This window comes from Actinia tenebrosa, unplaced genomic scaffold (assembly GCF_029948245.1).
Source record: "Actinia tenebrosa isolate PJP-AT-01 unplaced genomic scaffold, QUT_ActTen_1.0 PGA_scaffold10__47_contigs__length_13832649, whole genome shotgun sequence".
Taxonomy (NCBI): domain Eukaryota; kingdom Metazoa; phylum Cnidaria; class Anthozoa; order Actiniaria; family Actiniidae; genus Actinia; species Actinia tenebrosa.
The window spans coordinates 6,937,559-6,965,102 of record NW_028292570.1 but is presented as its reverse complement, the minus strand read 5'-3'; the positions used below and the strand labels follow the sequence as shown (position 1 = coordinate 6,965,102).

The window sequence follows — 27,544 nt, the reverse complement described above, 5'->3', positions numbered from 1 at the left end:
TAGGCACTTTAAAGAACTTAAAAGGAAATACCTTTCGTCCTGTTTGTGTGTGAAGTCGCCTTTCAGATAAAGCTTAGATGCCTTGAGATATTCTACCACCCGACTCTCCCATTCCTTCCCGGGATCAAGTTCGCAGATATGGTGATATGGTGTGAGTAGGTCATCGAAGGCTTGAGCGCCTTCCGCGGCAAAGTAGTCTAACCCTTGAAGCGATGCTCGAACAGTTGCACTACATTCGGAAAAACTCTTAGCATCGTACGCTCTCTGAAAGCTTTGAATCCAGTTTCCTGGCAGTACTGTAAGTACTGACGTACTATTCCCTGGGGTATAAGGGTGCGAATCACTTTAGGTACTTCAACAACTTGTCCTGAAGATAATATGAGGACTGGTGATAAAACAGAGAAAATGATCAAGCTGTTGCAGGTCTATTCGTATTCTTGTTGTTGCTATCTGATGTGGCACAGGTGCACCAACAACCCCGTACTGCTTTCCGTGTAGGTTGGCCAGAGTATAGCGGTACTTGGTGATCCCTGGCAAATACCTTTAAATGGTCTGAAAGTCAGCTACACCTGAAAATATCGAAAGTATCTGCCTACGAGTGTCCCATCTCTCAGCGTTATTATAAGCTTCCGCCAAGGCTTCTAAGTAGTTCTGGGTTGAATGGAGCACATCATCAATTGCCAGCGCCTTGTTCATGTCAGCAGAAGAAACTAATGCTAACCAGAGAGACGATGTATCATTGGGATTAAGAGTTTTCAACACCGAGGACAAATCGACTACAAAAGTGCATCTTCAGAATCAAATGACTCTACTCCGTGGATAATGATAGATGTAAAAGTTTATAAGCTTTTCATGTACAATAAAATTTACTCCTGTTTTATTTATACTTTGGATGTTAGGCCCTTTTTTTTTTTTTTTTTTTTTTTTTTTTGTCATTTATATTCTCATTTCTGGCTAGTAACAATGCGCCTTATTATACATTTGTATAAATTATCGGAGTAACAGATACTGTTTGTAATGATAATTTCCAAATGTCATATATCATTCCTGATAGCCAATGAGCCATTGAGCCTGCTTCACCTGGTTTAGCATAAACTTATCAATGCCCCATAAAGGTTGTGATAATGTGAATCAGCTATCATTGTTGAGCCATCTGCATTTACAATAAACAAAAATGAGCGCTCCGCCGTCACCACAACATTACAGTTAGGCCTTTCTCTTTTTGCAAGATCATCGAAGATGGAAGATAGGGATCTCTCAAGGATGCTGGGAAACGAGGGACGTTTACGGCAACGTCTCTCGATTTCCTTAACGTCCCTCGTTTCCTATCGAGAGTGCTCCCACGATCGATGGGTGCCTACGATCGAGGGAAGGTTAATCGAGGGTGCCTAAAAATTAGTAAAAAGCAAAAAGGAGAAAAATAAGAAAAGTGTTTATTCGTGATAAATAGCCTGAAAATCCTGTGACTTTGCGACAAGCAATTACATAGCTGTCCTTTCAATGACAAAGTAATTCAGATTAGTATTACTTTTTTTTTTTTTTTGATATCACAATATCATTTAAAAGAAACCATTACAATAAAGTTCGCACGGCTTGTGCAAATGCAAGCAGTGGGAAATTTTACTTTTCATTCATATTTCATACATAATTTTGCCTAAATTTGTGTATGGTTTTGATTTTTTATTTGTGTATGCACCGTACTTTCTTCTTCGAGAAAAGCTTGTAAAATATTGTGCAAATGCAAGCAGTACTTCGAATGTTGAAGAAATAGAAAACGCGCGCGCGTGCTGCATGCACGCGGAGGTTGGCAGAACACGAGAGAAGTGTTAGGAGAAGCACAACGCGTAGTGGAGTGCTTCTGGAAACTTCTTGAGTGTTCTGCCAATTTTCAAGTGCTTTATGACTGCACATAGCACATCAAGCAAGTTTATTTCTTTTATAAAGTACAAATTACAATAATAGATAGGAATGACGCAACGGAAAGTGCGCACGCGTGCAATGTGCTCTCATAAAGCACGCGCTCCAAACCAATCAGAACGCGACATTCATAACAGTTATTTTATGTCTGTTCGAAGATGCGTTTCAAGATAGTTTTATAATTCACTAATCGTATACACCGATCATGTCCTTTTCCACACATTGCAATTGGATATCATCACAATAAGAAATAACATCTTTTATTGGTAGCAGTATGTGTTAACAATGTATATATACAAATACTCACACACAGAAAATGATATATTTTACAAAAGACGTCAAACCAGAATATTATCCAAACAGGGAACTTACAAAATCTATCTTACAAATTTCAATAAAGGTAACGAACAAACGCATAAACTTCTATACCAACAACACTGGTCCAGGGGAAGAGGGAGAGTCAACATCTACCCCAATTGATTTTATGCCGGCAAAAAGTAAGTTTTAATCGAAGTGAAAGGATAGTGCAAACACTATTCAGTGTTTTCCAGAGTGCAGTCAGTAAACCCGTGAAATATACGCGTAACCGTAAGTAGCATTAGTTACAGGCATGTACGGCTAAATAACTACGCGTATTTCACGGGTTTACTGAATGCACTCTAGTGTTTTTATAGTGCTATTTAGTGCTAACTATATAGATCTGTTTCATGGATATATTGTCTTCACTCCATTTTTGATCATAGTTTCATATCTTTCATATGCCATTTGCACATTTAAATATTTGCATATTATTATTTACTTATTTACATATATCTATTCTTCTTGCCAAAAATACTTGCTTGCTGGGGTCAATCTGAAATGGAAAAGAAGGAAAAACAGAGCATCATATTCATTTGATTGGGTTTATGTGTAAGAGGCGCTAATATCAACCCCAATTACATATAATCCCCAACGCACGGATGTTCAAAACAGATTTTAATTCATTTCAAAATTAATCCTAAGCACCTTCCGGGTCAGACATATATGCCCTTCCCTCGCAGATGCCATAACTAAGCACCTTCCGGGTGGTAGGCATGGAATTACCATGGCTATTTGCCCTCACAGATGCGTAACTATCCTAAGCACCTTCCGGGAAAGCATGAGAGCTCCTAGCATGCTTTTCCCTCGCAGATGCTATAACTAATTAAAGCACCTTCCGGGTGGTAGGCATGGAATTACCATGGCTATTTCCCCTCACAGATGCCTGGATCATATGAGCAACGCAAACGCAACATACGCAGACTCAACAAACGCAACATACGCAGCCTCAGTACTGCAGTTTTCACTGAGGTGAGAGAAAAACAAGTACTGGCAATGGGCAGAACACTACTGAATCTACGTATGTTGTCTGGGTTGGCATTTGTTTTTTGTTGCTTGTGTGAACCAGGCTTAAGATGATGTCCCGTAAGTACAACAGTACTTACCTTTAGTTAAAGTCTTTAATACACTGAGCTGGAAAACATTATATTGAAAATTGACATTGATAAGATATGAGAAATAATAAATTGAAACACAATGTTAATATAATCGTGTTTATACTAAGAAGTATTGACAAATGAAAACCCAAACACAATAACTATCTCTATGGCATTCAATGCTATCAACATGGATTATTTCAGTCTTTTCTTTTTTTCCGTTCATTTTTCTTTTTCTTTGATATTTGGTTCGTTGAGTTGTTATTGTTTGGATTTAGTTGGAAAAGAAAAAAAAATGCAGGAACAGACCTCTCATTTTCTTCCTTTCTTCTTCATTTTGCCTTCTCCTGATCCTCCGCCTCTTATTTCTTTCTTGTTTTTTATTTGTCACCAGCTTTTCTTCTAAAAAAAAAGAGTATGTCCTCATGATAGATATAGAACTTTTGTTGAATTTCATAGGTTGGATTAATAGTAGATTATTAAAGGGTTTTTGTTTCAGATCAAGATGCCAAACTTCACATAACCTAACGCAAATGAATCCAAACAATGGTTTGAAATGGAATTTCTAATGATGTGCATGAATGAAAAAATGGTTTTGTCTTATATAGGCTGACTGTATATCAAAATTCCTTATGTACAGCATCTCATATAGCATAGAAACAGTCTAATTTACTGGTGCACTTACCTAAGGTTTGCAATACCAGTATGCCAATTATATACATTTCGGTGGGTAATCTAACGCAGCAGTATCAGCATTTTTTATTTCACCAATTACATTACATGCATAAAATTTATACTTTCAACTAACCATTGTCAATTACTAATGTTGAGTCATTCCCATGAGCATTTAGTGGTGATGTTGGTGGTGCTCTTGGTGTAGTTGCTGTTGCTGCTGCTGTTGGAGGCGCTCTTGGCGTAGTTGCTGTTGCTGCTGCTCTTGGTGGTGCTCTTGGTGTAGTTGCTGTTGCTGCTGCTGTTGGAGGCGCTCTTGGCGTAGTTGCTGTTGCTGCTGCTCTTGGTGGTGCTCTTGGTGTAGTTGCTGTTGCTGCTGCTGTTGGTGGTGCTCTTGGTGTAGTTGCTGTGGTGTGTGTTGCATGGATGACTTTGGTGAAGAAAAAGTACAATTAATATACACAAGATGAATGGAGGTAATGTAAAACAGAAACAGTAAAACAAAAAAAGTGGCATCATCATTAATTACTTACATGTTTTGAAAACTGCTGGCTAATGCTAAGGTAAAAGAAAAGGAAATGGTATGAATTTGCATATTTTAATTCTGATTCAGTAATCTTAATCCAATAAAATTGGTTTCTTACCTTAACATCAGCTTGTAAACGGTAAGGTCTTTTTGACAGATGTCAATGCCACTAAAAAGTTCTTCCACTGTAATAATAAAATCATGTTAGAATTACATAACATACTAATGTATAGCTACACTAAAAATCTTTAAAATGTGGATATACGATGGGTGGCGCACTGTGCTAAAACATTGCCATTCACTCCATAAACAATACAATGCAGGTTGAGCTAGAGTTGTATTTATAAAATATTTGATTTCCAATAAGGAACATGTATGGAGGATACTAACATGGCCCCACAAGATTCTAACTTTAAAGCCAACTGTGCACAATAATTAAAAACAATCATTGATAGTTATTTGTTATTTTACCAGGCTCTTCTTCACCGCGGCGAAACTTTGCAACTGTAAATAGAAAAAGCTAAATTAATTCAATGCAGTAAATTCAATTTATTGCATGAAATAGAATAGAATATAATGAAATAGAATATAATGAATTAAACTTAGATCATAAGAAAATAACAGTGGATAGTTTCAAGAGATCTCTTAAAAATATTTATTAGCTTTTTAATATTTTGTATATATCATAATACTTTTTAGATTACTCTTTTGTATTTCATAACTTTACATTTTTCTTATCTTATCGTATTTATCTTTTTATCCATATTTTTGTTTATTCATATTTCTTTAATTGTATTGTCGTAAAATTAGTCATTGTATATCCTTATTTAGGGCACTACTGAAAACCATGCTTAGTGAGTAGGTTTCCCTCATTAAAAATTAAAGATTATCAACTCAAATTCAAATGATTATATTAAAAAGGGCATGTAAAAAATAAATAAATAAAATTAACAATGAAATAAAATTTACTTACCTATGATTCCACCACCTTCATGAAATGAAGTATCAACCATTGCTATAAAAAAATTTTTAAATATAAATCAACATAATAATAATAATAATAATAATAATAATAACTTTATTTAAACTGATTTAAGACCAGTCAGTCAAACAATTTAGTGAAAATGTATTAATTGGTGACCAGTATACAATATATAAATGAATATATTTACTTATATAATGTAACAGCTAGTCCTGTGCATGTGAGAATATATTGATAGTTATTGAACATATAAAGAAAAATTAAAAATAAATAACATCATGATCATATATATATGAAACCGAATATCATCTTGAACACATTAAACAGTTTTCCATGCAACTTACATGGTGTGTGCTTTATAAAAAGCTTTGGTGTTGATGCTGATGCTGATGCTGATGTTGCTGAAAAATATATTCAAAAAATAGGTTGATGAATGGATATATATATATGGTTGGACGGAAAGATGGATGGATGCATGGGTGGATGATTCACAGTGGCATTCAAAACATACATGCACGAATACATTTGACACTGTACATTTCATGCGACTTTGTGGTTCCACTTGAGTTTGGATTGTTTGCTGACATTCTGTGTTCGATAAGATCAGAACACAGACACTTTGATTTGTTAGAAATCTCACAATACTCAGGAATGATAAATGAGCAAAAGATAACAGCACTCATTACACACTTTTGCATGCAATGTACAGTATATGGTGTGTGATCCTTGGTTTTTTGCGTGTGGGATATATATGGCAATGCTGCTGCTTCTAAAAAACAATAACAATAATCATATATATAAATCATAACTGCATTCATACACTAGACATAACGAGCTGCAAGGCCCTCGGATTTGTACGCGTTTCCAATATTTGGTGGCTTCTTTGAATTCCTTAGCCGAACTAAACAATAGACGACGGCATTTCTAAGCAAATAACCTTGAGTAGGGTTTGATTGATATGTGTACTAACGGGGTCCAGCGCTGTCTAATTAGATACCCTAAACCCTCAGTAAATTCCCGCAAAAAATTACGTAACAACAAAAACAGCAACAATCCACAAGTGATATCCGAGATATATTTGAAAAGAAAAGAAAAAAAGATAAGCTATCTGTATACAGCTCTTTCAAATAACAATAAACGTAAAAATGTCTAAAGTGAATGAGTTAATATTTACTTGGGTTATACTTTTAGTGCTCACATCTGAAACAAGATATATACTAGCGACATCTTTAGATCTGTATATTCGAATGAAAAGACCTATAATGCCCTTAATCTTTGAATACATTCTTCAGTATGCATTATGGTATATTCATTCTTTTAAAGCTGTATTAATTTTGATGCGGAACAATTATTTTCATGTATTAGCGCAATTTCGGCTGGAGAAAGCATTACTTAACCATTCATTAATACTGTTAGGTTGTTGGATATGCAGGCTTAATGAGATAATTTAAGTATTATAACAATTAAAGTATAATGATTCAAACAGTCATTCAGAGACTGGCTCCCATAAAAATGAAAAGCTGCATTACTTGAAAACTAAATCGAGGACATTTTTCACCTTAATTTTTGCCTCAATTAAACAACAGAGATAACTACTCGTAGTTCAGTCTGTGCTTTGCTATGAACTTCTTCACAACTCCATATTCCTTGGCCCATCGAATTCAATTGTACTTCGTGGGTTCGAATCCCAGCGAGGTGGTCGGAAATTGATTTTTCCGAATTTATTTCCAAGGGTCTTTCGCCCGGAATAACCTCCTTTCTAAACACTATGACTTATCATTATTTCTAGTCCATGTATTTCATAGTGCCACACGGTCCACATATTCAATTGTACTTATGTACATCCTAATTGTTACTGTGGTAACTTCGTGAATTCGTGAAGTTCTCTAGCGACAAATTGTAGTGAAGGCCTGTGAGAAGGAATGATGCTCATACATTTGTTGTACAAATCTGAGAAATGTGCACTGCGGCACTCAGCGACCCTGTGGGCTACGTATTTCATAAGATATCCAAGAGAGAAAACATCTCCCTCGATGCTCTTTCTTGCTTCCCCCTTTACGATTTCGGGCGCAATCCAAGGATAATCTTTGGGACACCTTTTCATTGAGGTTTTCCTTGCATCTACAAATTTCAAGCTCTTTCCAAAGTCAATCAGAACCGGCTGCCAAATTTTCTGGGATAAGTGACAAACTACATTATTGTGCTTAATATCATTATGTAGCCATTGTTTAGAGTGCATAAAAGAAACTGCCTTCACGAGCTTTTCAAGGAAAAGATACCACTCCCTGCCCGATTCCAGTAGGGAGGCCCGGATTGCACTTGATACAGTGTGGCTTGTTTGCCCATTTCCGTGAAACTGAGTCACAAGGAGGTATGGCTTATCAGCTACATGGATTCCCAGGAGTAAGGGCAAGCATGGATGAGGGCTTGGCTTTTGCAATTCCATGAGTGATGAAGCCTCTGCATTTACTTCATCCCGGGAAACGTGAGACTTGTACGATTTAACAACCACTGGAATATTTCCTCGATAAAACATGAACTCGCATGTACCGAAGCTCCCCTCGCCTACCGACACTGGATATCCCTCCGCGGGCTTGGTCAAGTCTTGGTTCCTTATTAGTGGTGCACTTTTATACGCCGGCTTTGAAACGACGACAGGCTTTGCTGTTTGAGTATTTACTTTTCCTACGACGTTGGGATTTCTTTCACGGCTCGCAATAACCATTTGTGCACCCCTCGACTTAATTTGACTTGACGCTACCTGATCAGTTTGAATGCCAATGCTACTCACTAGTTTTGACTTAAGCTGAAGACGTTCTCTCCTTTCTTCTTCTCTTTTTTTCGCCTTATGCCGGACTTTCTCTTGTTTTCTTTCTTCTTTAGTGTGTCTCCTGAATCGCTTAACGGCTTTATCGCTTTGCACAATATCCATAACTACTTAAACAGAGTGGAATCGAACGAGAGATCTAGCATATAGAGAACTTGGATTTTGATTTGAACAAAGTTTTTATCTATTTGTCAAGGCTCTAATTCACCAAGTGGGGTTAGTTTACACTAATTAACTGATACACTGTTATCGAGATAATTAAACACGTTAACTACCGGCCTAATTTGAGAATGGCTGTGAAAACAGATAAAGGCGTTAAAACTAATTACAGACCACCCGCCTCTGGCCGCAATCACTGGCCTATGAGCGCCCTGGCTTTGAGCTTTAACAAACGCGGCAGTTTTCCCAGCGCTTAACGCTTGACTTTCTAACTTTTTCACGCTACAAGATGTCCTTATCAGTTGCTTGTGATGTTTGTGAACGAAAGTTTTTGAATACTAAGAGCCTTAAAAAGCATCGATTAGAAAGACATGGTGTTATCAATGCTTTCATTCCAAAATTTCTGGATGCCAGTGGATTGACCGCTGCTATACCTACAGCTGAGTTAATGGCGAAGGACTACGCTGCAGAGGAACATTATCATCAATGGCTTGCTTGCGTCACAGAAAGGATAAATGGGGCACATAACCCAGGATTCAAAGGTGAGTCTATTTTTTTCGCAGGCATCTCACTCTTATTTGTCACTAACTAAATCTAGTATGTACGTAGGGGAGGGACATGAAAGTAAGACTTGCTAAGGAATTTTAAAAACAAAGGAATTCTCGCAGCGATTGGCCGCCCTCGGCGCTTCAAAGATATGTATGGGATTGTATTTACATGCTTGTTGCTATGCACGTTTTATTCCATCTTTTATCGATATGCATACCTGTAGGTGACTCTAAGTTAAAGAGTTTATTCGGTAGTCAGTATTATCCACTCTCTTGAATTATAGTGACCATGACCGTACTGATATTGTTGTTCACAGGAAGATGGTTTAGAGTTGACGTCAATCAAACGCCAGAAGTTTATTTCAGACATGTCATCAAATTACTAGATGTACAACTAAATAGCGTTCGTAAAGCAAGCCACAAAAGACCACCAATTTTATGTAGAGAGTCTTTAAGGTATTCCTATAAACTATATGACGTTCAATCTTTAGCCGATCTCCTCAGCGCCCAAACATACGTACCTTTCAAGGAAACGGCTACCTTCGTAGATGATGAGGAAACTAATGACTTTCCTGTCGAGAACGTGGGTGAATTTGACGCAAGAGCAGCTGTAGAAGCTGCCAAAAGACGAGCGTACCTTCCTAATCCTAAAAGACCAACAGCTAGAAGTAAAATTGTTGTGAGTGAAGGTGAAGGACGCGCTACGAGAGAACTTGAACTACAGTGGTGGCCAAACCTTTATAAGACCAATTTCGGGAAGCTGACTTTTCGTTTTTTTGTACAAAAGAAAGTGTATTGAATTGAGGAAAAGACCTTTGTTTTATCTGAATGCTTATGCTCAAACTTCTTTCCATTTAAGTGATAGTTGGGAAAGAAGCTTATCTTGATATTCACGAGTATAATTAGTATTATTCGTTCCTTTGATTTGTGGAATTTTACTTGGTTGTAAGGCTCTTTCAATAGTGATTTAGCATCGATAACGCGAGCCTCAAACACGAAGGCGCGAGTGCATGTCTTTCATGTGCGCGATATGTCCTAACGTGGTTGACGTTCATATGTTCATTATGTGTGTAACGATACTTACTGTACTTTGTATCAGCTAAGATGTCACTTTAGTAATTCCTATTTTAAAAAGAAAGAAATAGAAAAAAAAAAAGGTTATTGATGATCTCACTGTTGTAGCTGTTAAGTCTAAACATATGTGACCGCCAGCCTGCATTTGTTGACTCCAAACAGAGATCATAACACCACCCACCACGTGAAGGAACCAGGTCTGACTTTGCCCAATAAGAGGCTTTTATTTGAGACGCATATTTGGGCCATTTTGGGTAGTTATGAAACATTCCACAGAACTACGGGCGAGTCACCTAGTAATCCTGCTGCCTTCGGGCGAGACACCTGGAAGGCACGAGGGAATGTTTCACATGAGAGAATCTTCTCAAAGAAATACGGGCGAATCACCTAGTATTTCTTCTGCTTTCGGGCGAAACACCTAGAAAGCAAAGGAAGTCTCTTTTGAAACATAATTAACAATTTTTCACAGAACTACGGGCGAGTCACCTAGTAATCCTGCTGCCTTCGGGCGAGACACCTGGAAGGCACGGGGGAAAAATTGATAATTAAAAACTGTTACTTTGAAAGTCCGAGTTGTTACATTTGTCTACTTCATCCACTGGATAATTTTAAACAGTATCTCCTTTCGGTGTTTTTCCATTTCATCAAATGTCCAGAAAAATGTTGGCAATGATGTTCTTTGAATGAACATATCTTTAGCTGCCAAAATTACTCCAACACCACAACTCCCAGAACCAACACCAGTTTTTGGTTGGTCTGGCATCGCAAATCGAGTAAAAGAAAGATCCCACTTATCTTTTTCGAAATCCTGTGTGAATCCTGTCTGAAACTCAAGGGACATCTCCTTTAGTGCATCCAGAAGTTTCTTGGTTAGCTCGACAGCCTGATTCGGTGGTGCCCAATGAAGACCATCGTCATAGAAGAGCTTCTTGGAACCCACATCAAGACACAGTAAGCCCCAGTGGCATTGCTTCACGTGTAGTGGCAGTAGAACTAGAGACAGATTCCTTAAATCCTCAATGGCTATGTAGTTTATCAGCTTCTCTCGTAGTTCCTTGGAGGTTGCAAGTGACAATATCCACATTTGTGTCAATGTGGGTAAAAAACACCACACCAGTATTTCCATGCAATTTTACCTCTTCGAGAAACTTAAGGCACACGACACTTAAGCAAAATCCAGAGACATACCTCTCCCCAACAAGTGAAGACACATCTGTGGCATCGAGATTTAAATGATCATGTTTCAAAACAGTCTGTTCTGGGCGTAAATTTCCAAGGACATTTTTTATAGCTAGTGTTTTATGAGTTGAAGCACTAAGCCACTGATGTTCATAATTAACCTCACGGGAAATTTCATCAACCTTAAAAGTTTTGTCCCACAAATCAATGCTTGCTCTTGCAAATGACCCTAGAGATATAAGAAATGTCAAAACTATCATGTTACTTTCCTTAGAAAGAGTGTAATTATTTCATTGAGGCCAGAATGACTAAAGATTGAAGAGAAATATTTTTTGATATTTCTGCTTTCTAACTAGTTTGAGCCAAAGACAATATCTTTAATAATTTACAATTTTTTTCTGATTTCATTTTTCACTGTAATAGATGATAATTCAAATGTTAATTTGAGAAAGTCCTAACAAATAATATTCTGAACCCACCATGAGAGCCAAGGTTGACAGCACAGACACAGGAATCATCATCAATGACACTTTCTAAGTCAGAAATCATGTGAGTGAGAGCTGTAACCACAGTTTTTGGTGGGCGAAAGTCAAGATCCCATGGACATGTAAGGTTCTGCGGGTCAACAACTTCTGTGACTGAGTTCAAATCTATGGCTTTGATGGGAGGTAAAGTCAGTGTAGCCAGTTCCACACGAGTCATGTTGTTTTGAGTCCATAGCTGTTCCAGATCTGGGAAGCAACTACTATTTATATCTGTAGGGGTACTGGTATCTTAAAATTGAAAAAAATAATTGTATTGGCATGCACAAAGGTTCTAGTTACAGTACATTAAATGTTGGAAGTGTGAAGTGGAAGGATTCTGCTTTCAGAATCAGTAGGGTAATCTGAGGGCTGCTAGCAAAAATCTCCTCCCCCCCCCCCCCCCCCCCCTCCCACTCCCCCTCCCAACACACTACTGGGTTCTTTAACACATGTCTGTTTTGGTTATAATTACATAATGCTGCATACCACCTGTGAAGCTCATGCTTTCAGGAGTACATGGTCCATCCTGCTGATCCATGCTGTCACTGCATTCACTGTCACCGGAGAAGGCAAAACTGTTTGGCAATTGACTAATTACATGTGGTAGATTTTTTTCCCATGCTTGGTGATTGTAATTTCCATTGGGCTCATCTACTTTGCAGCACTTGTTTTCATAGATGTAATTTGTGTAGTCTTCCCCCAGAATGTCATTGAGCAGCATATCGATTGCAAAAATAATTTTTTTGTCATCTACATCCCAGAAATCTTGTTTTGGTACCTGCCAACCACATCCTCTGAAATGAAATGGCTTGCCTACAAAGAAGTTGTGATAACTCCCATTAAAGTAGTTTAATACACCACTTAATAAATACCCACCTGCAAGTAGTAATGAGCAGAATCTCAATAGCAAGTATTCATATAATCAGAATTCAGTTACCTTTTTCAATACTAAGTTTTGCTTGACGAAAACAAAGCCGAATAAAAAGCAACTTTGCTGCGTAAGTGTGCACCAATACCTGGAAAACTGCAACAAAGAACAAAAATATCAAACTCTGCTTAAGAAAACGAATAAGTTTTGAAAATTCTTCAAAGAAATTTAAGATAAACGTACTTGAAGTAGCATAGCCTGGACCATCATGGGAAGTAGCCTTTGAGTAGATGACTTTTTCAAGAAGATGAGCTGCTTCTAGACCTTGGTTTGAATAGTTTTTCAGGGAACGAAAAACTCTTAAAAGCATGGGAGCATGCTCTATGACAATATGACCATAATCACCACAGCCAAGCCCACTGTTAAAGAGAAAGTGCAACAGAAAGCCCCATTCTTTACACTGAAAACAAAAAAAGGAAATATATCAAATTATTTTTGCTAAGCAAATTAAGCTTAGCAAAAAAATCTGATTTATGAAATGAGGTACACTATGTACCTTTTCATTACTAAATTTCCTATTCAATTTGTTTTTCCCATTTTCAGAATTATTATTTTTGGAATACATTTTTTAGAATCAAATGGTTTTCCTTTATGTTGAATAACTGATCTTCCAATCAATTTTGTTTAAAAATCTTTAAAAATATTCAGTTGCAAATATTATTGACTGGATATACCTGTAGATCAAAAATATCAATTAGGTGTTCCTCATTACTATCAAATGATTTACTTCGCATTGTTAAGGCAATCTCTTTAAAGCTGTTTGCTACCTACAACACACAAACAATCAATTAATTAATGAAAAGGTCAAGCAAAATAAAACCAATTGTAGTTGATTATGAAAGAAAGTCATAACTGACCTATTCAACAACAGCACAAGTCAAGTGCAAAAAGATTATTTTTATATTTTTCTGATAAATTAATAATACCTTGGTATAAAGATAAAGTTGAATTTCAGCTGCAAAGCTGCTTAGTTCATAACAATAGCTGGCCTCCAGCTCTGTCCTTTTGTTTTTCTTGTTTTTATGGCTGTCATGAATTTGTATGAATCTCTCTTCTATGTCTGCCTTTTTGTCATCGTAATACTCAATCAGCTCATCTATCCTTTTTCCAACAGCTGAAATTCAGCAAGACAATTAAAGTAAGAGAAGTAAAATATTTATTAACTAAAGATCCATACCAGTACCCTAGAAAAAATTCATGAAGAACTTAAACAAGCTTTTATTTTTTGGACCATGGAATGAAACGTCATTCTATGCATGCATGCTTGCTGAGTTAAAATTGGATGCACCAATCAGTGGACTTCCTTGTCATTAACAAGCTAGATTACCTAGCTATCTCACTAAAGCAACAGTGGCAGATTCAGAATTTTAAGAGAGGGGTTCATTTTTGCAAATCTCGACACACTGGCCTAGGGGTACCAGCTGGTTGGGGGGGGGGGGGGGTTCATTTGCACCCAATGAAAGCCCCCTAAATCCGCCACTGAGTAATGTTAATATTAGACAATCATTGCTTTATGTTGCCTAATTAAATGTTTGATTATTATGCTCACCAGAACCCTCTATGGTAATTTCTTCCTCATGTGTGCCATAGTCACGTACAAAAATTCCTTTCGTCTTTAAGCCCTGCATGTACTGAAAGTCATAAGGTCACAGCAGTTTTAGCAGTATTGTTTTATATAAGTATAAATTGTTATAGGACTCCATGCTGTCCAATTAAGACTGAATTGAGTAATGAATTAAACCCATATCAAGAAGGCCTGTCCAATTAAGAAACTAATTTAACAGTTACTTATATGGGATTCCTTAGAAACTATATATAACTAAAAAATCAAACAATAATCTATTTTACTTGATACAATTTTACAGCAAACCACATGCACTTTTGTCTTGGGATAATTTAGTTTGCAGTATTGAAACCATTTTGCAATTCCACTGTCTACTTTTTATGATACCTTTTCTAATAAGATTTACCAAATGGATATTGAAAAAAGACTTACAGCCAATCTTTTTTGAAAAAAAGTTATGCTGTCAAGTATGGTATCCTTTGCAACTTCTTGGTCTTGAAATGATTGTCGCAGCTTTTCCTTAGGCAGCCCAGCAACAACAATAGACTCGAAGTTCTGAAGAATTTTTCTTCCTATGCCACCTAGTTAAAAACAGATAAAGAAGCGAATGAGAATGATAGTGAGAATGATAGTGAGAATGATAATACATATATATAAATAATATATATGTATTATCATAATATATATGATAATATATATATAAATATATATAGCATCTGCATGCTAGGAAAATCTTTTATTACTCAAGTCATGCAGATATATCCCAAAGCTATATAAAAGCAATAGCATTAATTGAGCAAACCTGAAAATGATACAACTTTAATTGAGTTTCTGTCTTCAGCCATTAAAGCATCTTGACCACGTTTAGCCTTTATCGAAATTCTGTTACCAGTAAAGGTTTCGGAACTATATTTTTTCAGCTCTTGGTTGTACTCATCCAGGGCTCCAATTCTATATGACACTAAACCAAATGACTTCAACAGCTGTTCTGTGTTTCTTAGCTCACAGTGCAAAGTACAAATGGTTATTGATGTCAGTTCTTCATCCAAAAGAAACACCAGATCTTCTCGAATACCTTTGAACCTATATTTGAATGACATTTGTAGTGTAATGTATAGAGTAATACAGGCAAGGGATACTGATAGTTGTAGTAAAGGATGCCATAATGCAAATGACCTATTGCAGAGTTTCCATATAAACGCACAAATATTGAAAAGAACGCAGGCTCTGGGAACTCTGTGCGTCATTGGGACATGTCAGAGAGTCCCAAGGACCCCTTGTCTCAAAATCTAGTGGGAACTCTGTATTGTATATAAGCTATCAATAAATGGGCAAAACCTGGACACCTGAAATGGACCCCCCCTTTCTGGACCCCAATCTGGACCCTATTCTGGACCTCCTAGAAAATAAATTTCCTGACATAAACCAAACAAAATCATTATTATTTCATCCTGATCCCGATTGAGTGGGGATTTCGACTTCCACCAATAAATGATGAAATCAGATAATTTATTATAGATATTTGTGTTTTATCCAATGTTATACTTTGTTTGTACTAATTCAAAACAATACAAGGCATATAACCTCATATATATGCTTATGAAGTTTACTGATATTAGATATAGCATACATACCCTCCAATGTTTGCTTTTGATCCCTCAAAATGGTCTGGGCAGCATTTGCTATTTTTCATCTTACAATCTGATGGACATCCCTTTAGATCAAAATATATAAATAGAGAAGCACACTCACCTAAATGGTACATGTAAATAGTCATCAATAGAAAAAGGTATATTTCAGTTTTGACTCGTAAATTAGCCATTAATTTACTTTAAATATTAGAAATATTGCTCTTTTATGCAAAAAATTTGAGTTGATAAAAATGGTTTTTGCCCACCCTAACAGCTGGACATAGAAAGCAGCACTCTACATCAAGACCTCTACCACCCAACTCAAAGTCATCATCATCTTCTTTCTGAAGTAGCACATAAAGAGCCTTTAAATCCAGTGTGACTAAAAATGAAAAAATAATGTTTATTTTCATACATACTATCATAATGTCATAATTACAACTTTTTGAAAAATATATCTATACCTTTGAATTCAACCTGCCAATGTTTCCCATCAACATGAAGACCATCTTTCTTCAAAGCTCTTTTTTGATGGTTGAGGTCTTGAAGAAGTTCCTTGAGATCATTTCTAGTATAAACAAGGAATTTATTTACTATTACTATTTGTATTATTAAGGTCCATAACTTTCTGTATAGATGTGCTGATCATAATTTATGAACAAATTTTCAAGGGCTGACTAATAGTGACTCAAAAACATCAGAAACACAAAACTTTTACCTGTCTTCTTCACAATTAGATATTGCTAATGGGTATATGGCTTTGGAACTCTGAACAGGAAGAAGTGGAGATTGTAGGGGTGATAAGGCAACCAAAACCTGCCTTCGACCTGAAATATTAGAAAAATATTATTAGAAGAAATAGGAATAATTGAATTAAACTCCTATACGCTGTATTATTAATCACCAATAGCAAAGTGCATTTAGAGCTTGGCAGATTTTTAAAAAACCTAACAAACATCATATTAACATTCAGTAGATGTACATTGAGTATTTTGCAATAGGGTTTTACCACCCTTGTGTTATTAGATACATCTTGAATAAGGCATACCATAAAAAGGACGTCCATCTAGTTTCAAACTGAATATAAGTTTGTCTTTTGAGGGGCATCCATGTAGTCTCATTTCTCTGGCACACCAAATAAGTACTGATCGAAGATCAACTTGGTAACCACTGACATTGGCAGGGATCTCCTTTAAACCAAATAAATCCTTTATGCGTTGGAATATCATCGAGCGATAAGCTTTTATCTGATTTTTGTTCAGAAGGATTGGTATGTCTAAAGAATTCTAGGCATAGAGGGAAAAGTAAAAAAAAATGTAAGGTTTTTTATGTAAGTTTATATTAAAGCCTTATAAGCTTAAGATACCTTACCCCAGATCGTCCAAGCTGAGTTAAATTGGTTAAGGTCTGCCAGCCATTGTCAGAGATTCTTGCTTCGAGTTTCAGTAGCAACAGCTTCCAATCTGCGACTCTCATTGTTTGGATCAATTCATTCCAAGCTTCGTCAGAAGTTAGAAGCTCAAATGCCTTTCGTATACCCTTTTTAGAGCAAACTTTATCAAACGCTCGCTGAACATATTCTCGGGCATCTGAGTGTTGGGTTGCAGGATCACTTGCACAGCATTCAGCAAGAATATCTCCAAGGCTCTCGTTATTCTCTTCACAAACGTTTTCCACCTTAGCCATTACATTTCTGGCTCGTTCCCTTATCCTTCTCTTCTTCGTGGCGGGAAGCAGGTCCTCTCCGTTTTCGATTGAAGAAATGTTTGTTAATTTCGGTCGTGGTCCTGTCCTCGAATTCTTTGGAGTAGAAGTTAAATGTGGCATGAAGTCATGAGGTTGACCACTGGTTACGTGGGGAGAAATCGGAGAGAGAGGAAGACGTGTTTTGCCGGGAGATGAAGAGCCGCCATTTTGTAATGGCGCCTGGCAAAGGTCTATTTTATTAATTTCTTCCAAAGCCTTTCTAATTACTGGCAAGTCCTTAACCACGGACAAATGGTTTTGTCTCAAGAGACCTGACACCAGCCCAAATGCAGAAGCGACAAATACTTTTTTGGGCTGTGTTTTTGATTTGTAATAGAAGATGGAAGGAGGTAGTGCGCTTCCGCTGCTGTCGTACAATTCATTGAGGTCGATCGCCTTGATTTCAGCAGCAAACTCTGAAAAAATCGAATTCTCACTGAACTTTGAAGGAGTTTTACAACATATATCCTCCGTTAACAAATACCAGTCTTTTGAATTGTCTAATTTTTCACTGAAAACCCGAAAAACTGCTGGCGACTTTGTTGATGATCTGGCGCCGATCATCATGCTCGCCTGAATGAAGCCCTTTGGAACGAGCGCGAAGCATTGTACAAATTTGCCGCCAAAAGAGCATCCATTCCAAATATGGAATGACTCAAATTACGGATTATCTATTTTGTGTTGACGTTTTACTGTCATTAAGCGGGTCAAATCTCTAGACCTTTCGAAACCGCAGCCTATTGTCTTCTCTCAGCTCGAGACATTGGAATGCGTACAAATCCCAGGGGCTTGCAGCTCGTTATGGTTAAATACATTTCTTTTTTTGCATCCATAAACTTACATGGTGTGTGCTTTTTGGTTTTTGGTTTGATGGATGGCGATGCTTCTGCTGCTAAAAAACAATAACAATAATCATATATATATATATATCATAACTGCATTCTTACACTGGAAGTTAAATACACTCCTTTTTTGCATCCATAAACTTACATGGTGTCTGGTTCTTGTCGGTTTTTGGTTTGATGGATGGCGATGCTGCTGATGCTGCTGCTGCTGAGGAAAAAAAAACAACAACAGTAATTGTATATATAAATCATAACTGCATGCATGCAAAAGTTACTGCAGCCAGATCGAACTGATCGATTTATAAAACATACCTTCTCGCCATACACTATTGCATGTAAGCTTTTTTGAAACCAATAATAAAGCATGCAAACAGTGGTTTACCCTTAGATAATTAATAATATTGATGATTAATTAATCTTTTAAGAACTAGGATATGGTCAGAAGTCCTGAAACCCTCTCTGAAGCCAAATTTGTTCCAAATATAAAGTGTATAGAGTGCAATTTACATTCATGATATTACAATAATTTACAATAATATGAATGTGCTGCTTGATGATATACAATATGTTGCTGCATGGTAATGAAAAATTTCATGAAGCCTCCCCTAATAGATAGAGCACATTATTCCTTCAAGGGTTTTTTTTGGAGGGGACTGCACTAATATTGTCTCCTCAAAAGTGAAGCAAGAGTGTGAGCCTTTAAATTCTCAACCAATTTAATGACCAACTGGATTACAAATCAAAAACTAAAAATGGTTAAGAAGTCTCAATATTTTGACAATCAAAGTAATATACTCACTAATTCCTAAGTCATCTCCAGACTGATCCTGTTCTTGCTGCTCATCTGAAAAATAAAGAAAAAAGTCCATAACCAAATTCAACCTGATTTAAGAACAATAATTATTCATTCCTATACTCCCCCATTAGACTAATTAATATGCAAGCTTATAGGCCAGCCAGATCAGACGTCGAACTTTTTGCTCCGAATCTAATGTCCTTTGCGTTTGTTTGCCCTGTAACTGCTAGAAGTACGTAAGCCTAACACATCACATGACATCTCCTATCTGGTGCAAAGCAAAAGAGCTGATTTAATTCTTATATTGTAATCCTTGCTGTTTTTTTAGCTGCTGGATGCAAAGGTAATTAGGCTTGATGCAGCAAACATGTGACATCTGAACCTAAGCTAATGCATATATTCTTATCAAGTTAATGTATTATATAAAGACTTAAACTTAGGACATTATGAATTATTCTTCAAAGAGTTCCTGCAACAACTGTATATATGTGATTGCTTTCAGACTTCGGTTGATTGAAAGAATTACTGATTTTATACTGCAGTCCATTCATCGCATAGTATCCAGAAGACCGTGTTGATAACAGGTTCAGTCCTTGTTTACAAAAGGTAACCCATATTTACTGACTCATTGAGCTGTGACACAGGAAGCCCAAGCAAAGAAATCTTGTACAAACAATAAAGAACGTCAGGAAAATATTAAATCACTCAAAATCTTATGACGTTTTTGATCAAAATTGCTCTGCTTTACTTTTTTATTTCGTCCTCTTTGGGTTCTCTTTTGGTTATGCACTCAAATTCAAGACCAATTGAGGCATTTTTTATTGTTAGGGAAAAAAGTCTTCAAATGGCTTGCAATCGCATACAGAACCCAAAAAGAACATGAATACATGAGAAAAAGCAGAGCTTTTTTTTAAGATTTGGAGTGTTTTGATATTTCCCTGACATTCTTTGTTGTTTCTACAAAATCTCGTTGCTTGGGCTTCCTGTGGTAATTAGTCTGACGTCACTGCGAACTGTAACACGATGCAAAATACCCATACCTTTGCCTCTGGATAACCTTTTATTGGAATCTGTAACAAAAAACAACAATTGCTCGTAAAGGATCATCTAAACAGTAACCGGCCCACATGGTTTATTATTTCCCCATGCATCAATTACCTTTTTTGTGAAACAAGAAAATCTTCTTGGATTTGGTTCCTTTCATTTGCGAAAGCAGCTCATTCGCACTAGGGAGAGAGTCTGCTACTCTTTCCATCTTCGAGCCTCTCGAAGTGGATCTAATCACTTGCAATCTGGTGAATATAATTCGGACAAATACGAATATTTTAAGTGCACAAACAATAAACAATTTAATGCATGTTAGTTAAAAAAATGGTTTTGATAATGATTCTTTGTTTATTGCTTAGCTTAAATATTAAGTTACAAGATCGGAGTTCTATTCGTCTAATAATGTTCGTTCGCAAGGTCACTTACCGGTCTAATGACACATTAGCCAGGCGGTGCATTGAAGATTTCAGGAGATCCCCCAATTGATCTTTTGATAACTTTGGGGAAAATGAAATCCACTTTGCCCTGCCGGAATTCTTCAATTCTTTCTCTAGTACGCCTCTGGGTATACACTTTACCCGATATACACTTTACCCGATGCTTTAAGAGCCAAAATTCTCTCTTCACAGTCCTGGTTCTCAGGGGACTTCGTTCTCTTTCGCTCTCACTCGAGCTACCGGAGCTGGAAGAGCTCGAAGACGTTGCTGGGTTCATGGTATTAGCAGTAGAGTTAAGAGTAGAATCGATGTTTTCTAGATGAAGCGAAGTTTCGAAAGACTGTTCTACAACAGTGACAAAGCGTTTCAAACGCCGCCCTAGTAAAGGCGTATACCTGCGTTTCCTGGCATATAAGGCATCTCATATTACGCTGCACAAATGCTATCCAGACATGATGACTACCGTAAAACAATTCATCAGTCTCAACAAAAAGCAAGAATGCATTTCATGATGGCAAGATATAATAATATTATCATAAAATTATTATATATAATGTAGTGATATGTAATGAAGAATCGGCTTCACATCAAAATACAGTAGCTGCCAATCCCATCTGGATTATTTATTCTATTCATTGACAGTTTCAAAAATCAGGTTAAACCGGAAACTGTCGTCTCACGAATGAAGCCTCCTTTAGGCCTTCAGAATAGAATTGGAATTCTAAAAATTAAAATTTATTCAGAAAAGGAATGAAAAAGCATAAAACAATACAGCAAAGGGTAAAAAAAGAACTATTTCGTGCGGGCTGGAACCCACCCTTGCTTTGAGGCACTTCCATTATGGCGAAATCATATTACAGGGACGGCGGAGCAGTTTTTTGATTGGAGGACTCAATAGTGACATTGTATGACAAGATGGGGGGGGGGGGGGGCAAAATTTAGTGAAAATGTATTAAAATTTCACAAAAAGTGGGGGGCCTAAAGCTCCTCCAGTCCCCCCCCGGGTTCCGCCGTCCCTGTATTAGGGTACAAGAGCGGAGTCTGGACCTCCTGTGTTGTAATCTCCGTCATAGACCTGGACTGGTCTGTTGTCAGTTCAGTTGTAGTTAATTTATGCCTGATTGATGGTCAAAATGGAACGAAAATACGTCGAATGTCCTTTTCAGAACGCCAAGCAAGAAGCCCACTCGAGCGCATTGTGAGTATAACCTATTTCTCATATATGTCTCAACACGCAATCCGGTTGGCTTTTAGTTTGTAAACACAAATGTAATGCGGTAAATGTTGATCTTCAACTGACGTAAATACAACTTTTCATAAATGAACCTTACCTTCTATATTATTATATTGACGTTGACGTTAGTGCTTCTCGTATGATAAATAGCTCTCCGTTATATCGTGTTGTACAAACGAACGGTTTATTATTTTATTGCTTCATTTTTTTCAATTTCTCTGCCATTCTTCTTATCTTCCTTCTACTCAATGTCCCATCCGCTTTCATGTTATTTAACTTCTCTTCCATTCTCTTTCTCCTTTCTTCTTCTTCCTGCTTTCTGCTTTCTTCCTCTCTCTGCTTTCTCCTTTCTTCCCCTTGCTGCTTTCTCCTTTCTTCTTCTTGGTGCTTTCTCCTTTCTTCGTCTTCCTGCTTTCTCCTTTCTTCTTCTTGGTGCTTTCTCCTTTCTTCTTCTTCCTGCTTTCCCCTTTCTTCTTCTTGGTGCTTTCTCCTTTCTTCTTCTTCCTGCTTTCTCCTTTCTTCTTCTTCCTGCTTTCCCCTTTCTTCTTCTTGGTGCTTTCTCCTTTTCTCTACTTCTTCTTTCTTTCTTTTTTCTTTTTTTTCTTTCTTCCTCTTTTCTTTCTCTTCAACCTTCTTCCTCTTCTCTTGCTCTTCTTTCTTTCTCTTTGCTGTCTCTTCTTTCTTTCGTTTTTCTTTGTCCTCTTTCCTCTTCCTTTTCAGCTCCTCTTCCGCCTTTCTCCTGACCACCATTTGCCTTCTTTTTATGTTATTCCTAATAGTTCTTTCTGCTTCCTGTTCTTTGCTTTGGTGGTCTGAAACATCATTGAATGAATATTGATATAATTATTAGGTTTATTATTATTAAATCAATATATTAACGGTATCTCTCTTCTTTACTGAAAAGAAGTATATATAGGGCATAATGTTTTTCAATTTCTAACCATGTTTCATTCCCTTGATAATTGGTTTATTTGTTTCCCATAAAGCTTGCTCAATACGATACATTTATATGAATCAATATAAGCAAAGAATCGATCCCTGGACTCTCAACCCTTGTACATCACCTCCTTTTCGAAGGTGTTCTTCAAAGACAATCCATCCCAGATACAGAGGGTACATTGCTCCCAAGCATTCCAACCTCTTTCAACCAGAACTAATGAACAATGAAGCTCGCATCACATACACACTTAAACACCCTATATATTTTCCCTGGCAATATATTTTACCTTTATCATCTTCAATGATAATGGTGGAGTCATCCCCTTTCTCGTCGTAACTCCCACTTCCCTTGAAAAATACCTGGAACGAAAAGAAATAAATGGGAAGTAACTAGGTTTTAAATTGTAATTTAATTTCAAAGTTTTAAATTTTGTACCACTCTAGGGAGCCTGGCACTTTTTAAACCTTTGAAATTAAACCTAAAAATAGCATATATTACATTGCTTTACAATAATAATATTGATAATATTAATAATATATATATCAATATATTATTATTATTATCATATATCACCCTCCTTCTTTGCCAATTAGCAGAACATCCTAGTACCCAACACCCCTGGATTAAATATTAGCAACCTTCTTTTCAGACATGATCAATTCTGGACTACTGACTACTAATCTACCTACCACCCTCCTTTTCAGACGTTATGTACACTTGCCCACAAGTGCACATCCCATCGTCAACTCCGGGTGGACTACAGGCTACTGACCTAGCACCCTCCGTTTCAGACGTGATGCGCACTTGTGGACAAGTGCACATCCCATCGTCAACTCCGGGTGGACTACAGGCTACTAATCTACCACCCTCCTTTTCAGAAGTGATGCGCACTTGTGGACAAGTGCACATCCCATCGTCAACTCCGGGTGGACTACAGGCTACTAATCTACCACCCTCCTTTTCAGACGTGCTCTAAAAGGGTATAACAAAGCTTTCTGTTATGGAAAACCTTGATACTTTGTAAGCACATGATGTACTTACCTCAGTTTCGGTGAAGTCTGGCACATGTTGTGGCTGGCAAAAGGAATAATAATAATAATGTTAATTATGCAAAGGTGAAATAATGTACAGAACAAATATAGAAAATAACATAGTTAAAGTTGTTATTGTGATTGTTGTTTTATTTCAGATTAAAATTACTTTTCTTTAAAATTTATTGTTTTAATGCCTAATTATAGAACCCCTATAGTGAACAGAAACCTGATTTTGATTGATTACATATGGTATAGTCCACCCGAGTGTACTGTTTTGCTGGACATAGTCAATTGTATTGATTTCATAAATCTATATGATAAGTCATATGGGTAAGTTACTTACATCTTTTGCCATATTGTTTGTGTATTTCAAGCTAACAAGAGATGGTGTGGGACATAAAATTACATTAAAATGTTTTGAGCATACCAAATCATAATGTTTCACACAACACGACTAAAATGACTAGACCAAAATAACAGTTTTATTAGAAATCTGCATAGCATTTACAGCCCTGATAGTCATTTTGTTATAAAGCAGGGATATACTGCATCTGAGATTTATTCAACTTAAAATACAAGACTCACATAGTAGATAGTTACAGAATCATTTGTCTCACCTCAACAACTGTTTCTTTTTATATCTTTTCAGCATTTCTTTTGCCAATTCGAAACCAGTTTTGAGTTGATCTGTGTTGTAATCTTTATAATAAAAAATGCAAGAATACAACATGTGAAAATGTGAATTAAAATGTTAAAACATTACCCAATACTTTTTTTAAATTAATCCATTTAATAATTTGATAACAAGTTTAAGGATGTAGAATTTATTAACAATTTATTTGTGCTGAATTGACACTTACTGTTTAGTGATTTTACTACAGTTAGTTGTTTTCCTTCAGGACAGCATAAGACAATCTTTGAACCCCCTTTTTTGGAAAATCTGGTAAGTACTGCAGGATCAAAATAAATATCATTAATTTAATTAATTAAATGTAGAAACAAGTTCTTATAGCATACATTTGTTACAGAGTATCCAGAAACAATAGTATGTATTTCCTTAAAATTACTACATCATCTTCATTTTGAATATCTTAAACAGCTCTATTACAAACTGATCTATCCTTATTTGGCATACGCTATCACAGCATGTAACTTCGACAAGGAACGTTTTAAAAATCAACAATGGTAAAAAAACAACTTGCAGTAATTGATTATTGGCAACAAATTCCAAAAGAGATCAAACACCTTTTACTGTGAAGCAATAATGTACTATCTAATATATGACCAGGTTGACAGTTGTTGTTTGTCAAATGCTGTTCATAAAACTCACACAAAACATGACTAGTGTCTTGATAGGAAACTATATGGAAATATTTATTATTAATGGTCTGGGCATTTCCTTTCAACTTATATTTAGCTTGATATATTTGACTAAATAAGTATAATTTTCTTTCTTTTCAAATATCTAAATATGTAATTTGATGCAATTATATAAAAGGAAATGTGAATAAAAGATGCATGTCATTAAAAAAAAGGAAAGAAAGAAAAATAAGAATAATAGAGTCTTACTTTCTTTGGTCTTTAAGGTGCCAGGCTTCGACAGCACCAAAAGAGGGAATAAGATTTCCATGGACATGGCACTAAGGGACCTATATGTGGCAAATGTTATAAAGAATTTACTTCATAGTCTGTAATATGGGTTTGACTAGAACATATCAGAAAATTTACCATGAGGTGCCAGCTGACAGCAAGTTTAAAGGAAATTATAGTCCATAAAGGAGGATGTTAATTAACTATATAATATTCCAATGAGCTCAAAAGCACAGTGTAATTATATTATTATAAACTATTGTTTAAGAAACAAGCATCATTCATGCGTTATAGTCCTATTCAAATGCCGCAATGATATTTCGTGCAGAGTTCATTTTGGAATCATTGACACATAAAATAATATTTGAAATATTTATGTTAATGATTTTAAAATATATTTCAAGCTGATCAGTGAGAGCTAGTCAATCAGTAAAAATTTATTAAGGGCAGAACATTAATTAACCTCGCATGTACTGCAATATCATACTAATTGGTATAATATAACTCCCATCTTCTAAAACATAAATTTCAGCCACCTTAGCTTAATGCAGATACATACCTCAAAAAAGAAATGACTTCTTTATCGGAAGGTGTTCCCATGATGAACAGAATACACCGCCCAAGGTGAATAGCTTGTTGGCATGCCTGTGGAGTATAGATAAACCATTACATATATATACTATATATTATTCTGAAGAGGGCCATCACTTGTTATAGTCAAAACCTCATGTTTTTGAAAATATATATATTATCCGTTTTCCTACAGTTAACCTATTGACTATTAAGGTCCAAACTCGCTATTCTGCCTGTATTCCCAGAGCAAAGGTGACCAAAAATTGTGCTCACAATCATTGATATGAAGTTTCTGGATTTGAAAAGTCAAAGGGTTAATATGATTGCCCTATATATTTCACATAACAACAAAACAATCTTCAACAATCTATTGTTGAAATGGAAATTAGCCGAAAATTGTATTCTTTCATAAAGAGAAGTAGAATAGCCAGCAAACGCTAATAATATTTACATAGAAGTACATACATATTAACACATACTGTATTATATCTGAAAACCAGGCTATTTTAGATTAACTGTTTTGCTAGGACCAATTTTTATTGCATTTTCTATTGGATTTCGCATACTTGACATCAGAAAGTTAAAATAGGGCAATATTATTATAGAGATATTTCATAGGCATCATTACGCACATACATGGAAACAAGCACATTTGCTATTACCTCATCCACATTATATACATCAGGGAGGACAATAATCCTGATGCCCTCATTGTTCAGCAACTGCTGTGTTTTGGCTTTTTAAAATAAGAATAATATTTTGATCGGAATACATAACTATAATTAATTTTATTTTAAATTAATTTCATTTTAAATTTTATTATAATCCCACAACTTTATTGTCGAAATTAATCATTATTTAGATTGTCTAAGAGAAGTCAGTAGTTGCATTGTCAATTTTAGTTCCATGTGTGAGGTTCTTTTAAAAAACATTTTCAAATACATAATTAATTTAGAGATGTTGAACCAAATGTAAAAGAATGTTAACATTTCTATTATCAGAAAATTTATTGAAGAATCAGATAATATATTGAAAAGAACCAGTTAGAGTATAAAAGATAGTGCATGCCCAACTGTTTGGTTTACTCTCTTGTCTGTTTCCCGGGTTAAGTTCTACCTTAATCTCCCTTAACATTATTATCATCATTGTTACCATTACATTATTATGATTACTATATTAACATGTTATAATATTATATATACCTGAGTCATCCACAATGCTGATCAGTTCCCTTTCCTCTTGTAATTTGCCAACTGCAAAATATATATTTAAATAATTCAATACTTTTTACAACAGTTTTGCCACTACAAATGTATA

The 27,544-nt window shown here is 36.1% G+C and overlaps 3 protein-coding genes across 5 annotated transcripts; 1 reads left to right on the top strand and 2 right to left on the bottom strand.

Moving 5' to 3' along the window:
• Positions 1-3,380: 3,380 nt before the first annotated feature.
• Positions 3,381-20,627, bottom strand: LOC148912897 (uncharacterized). Its single transcript, XM_089026337.1, has 12 exons — positions 20,531-20,627; positions 20,413-20,442; positions 19,376-19,420; positions 18,722-18,784; positions 5,896-5,952; positions 5,543-5,584; positions 5,041-5,073; positions 4,688-4,754; positions 4,577-4,601; positions 4,180-4,473; positions 3,681-3,773; positions 3,381-3,408 (listed from the first exon to the last, which is right to left on the bottom strand). Exons 1-10 carry the CDS (start codon positions 20,625-20,627, stop codon positions 4,219-4,221), a joined length of 714 nt encoding a protein of 237 aa, XP_088882463.1. The 3' UTR covers positions 3,381-3,408; positions 3,681-3,773; positions 4,180-4,218.
• LOC148912899 (uncharacterized) lies at positions 8,827-10,258 on the top strand. The gene is made up of 2 exons (XM_089026690.1): positions 8,827-9,079; positions 9,403-10,258. Exons 1-2 carry the CDS (start codon positions 8,827-8,829, stop codon positions 9,882-9,884), a joined length of 735 nt encoding a protein of 244 aa, XP_088882816.1. The 3' UTR covers positions 9,885-10,258.
• On the bottom strand, positions 9,408-18,433 carry LOC148912898 (uncharacterized). 3 transcript variants are annotated; one of them, XR_016119161.1, is made up of 17 exons: positions 17,357-18,381; positions 17,034-17,271; positions 16,704-16,812; positions 16,450-16,553; positions 16,252-16,367; positions 15,989-16,068; positions 15,157-15,437; positions 14,787-14,935; positions 14,340-14,421; positions 13,717-13,904; positions 13,465-13,557; positions 12,974-13,190; positions 12,800-12,886; positions 12,349-12,675; positions 11,818-12,111; positions 10,170-11,567; positions 9,408-9,732 (listed from the first exon to the last, which is right to left on the bottom strand). XR_016119161.1 is itself a non-coding variant. In XM_089026689.1 (16 exons), the coding sequence occupies exons 1-16, from the start codon at positions 18,296-18,298 to the stop codon at positions 11,176-11,178; spliced, it is 3,696 nt and encodes a 1,231-aa protein (XP_088882815.1). In that variant the 5' UTR covers positions 18,299-18,433; the 3' UTR covers positions 9,408-11,175. The 3 variants fall into 3 exon arrangements, 2 of the variants coding, with proteins under 2 accessions (XP_088882815.1, XP_088882814.1); XM_089026689.1 differs by having other exon boundaries at positions 9,408-11,567; positions 12,352-12,675; positions 17,357-18,433; XM_089026688.1 differs by having other exon boundaries at positions 9,408-11,567.
• Positions 20,628-27,544: the final 6,917 nt, after the last annotated feature.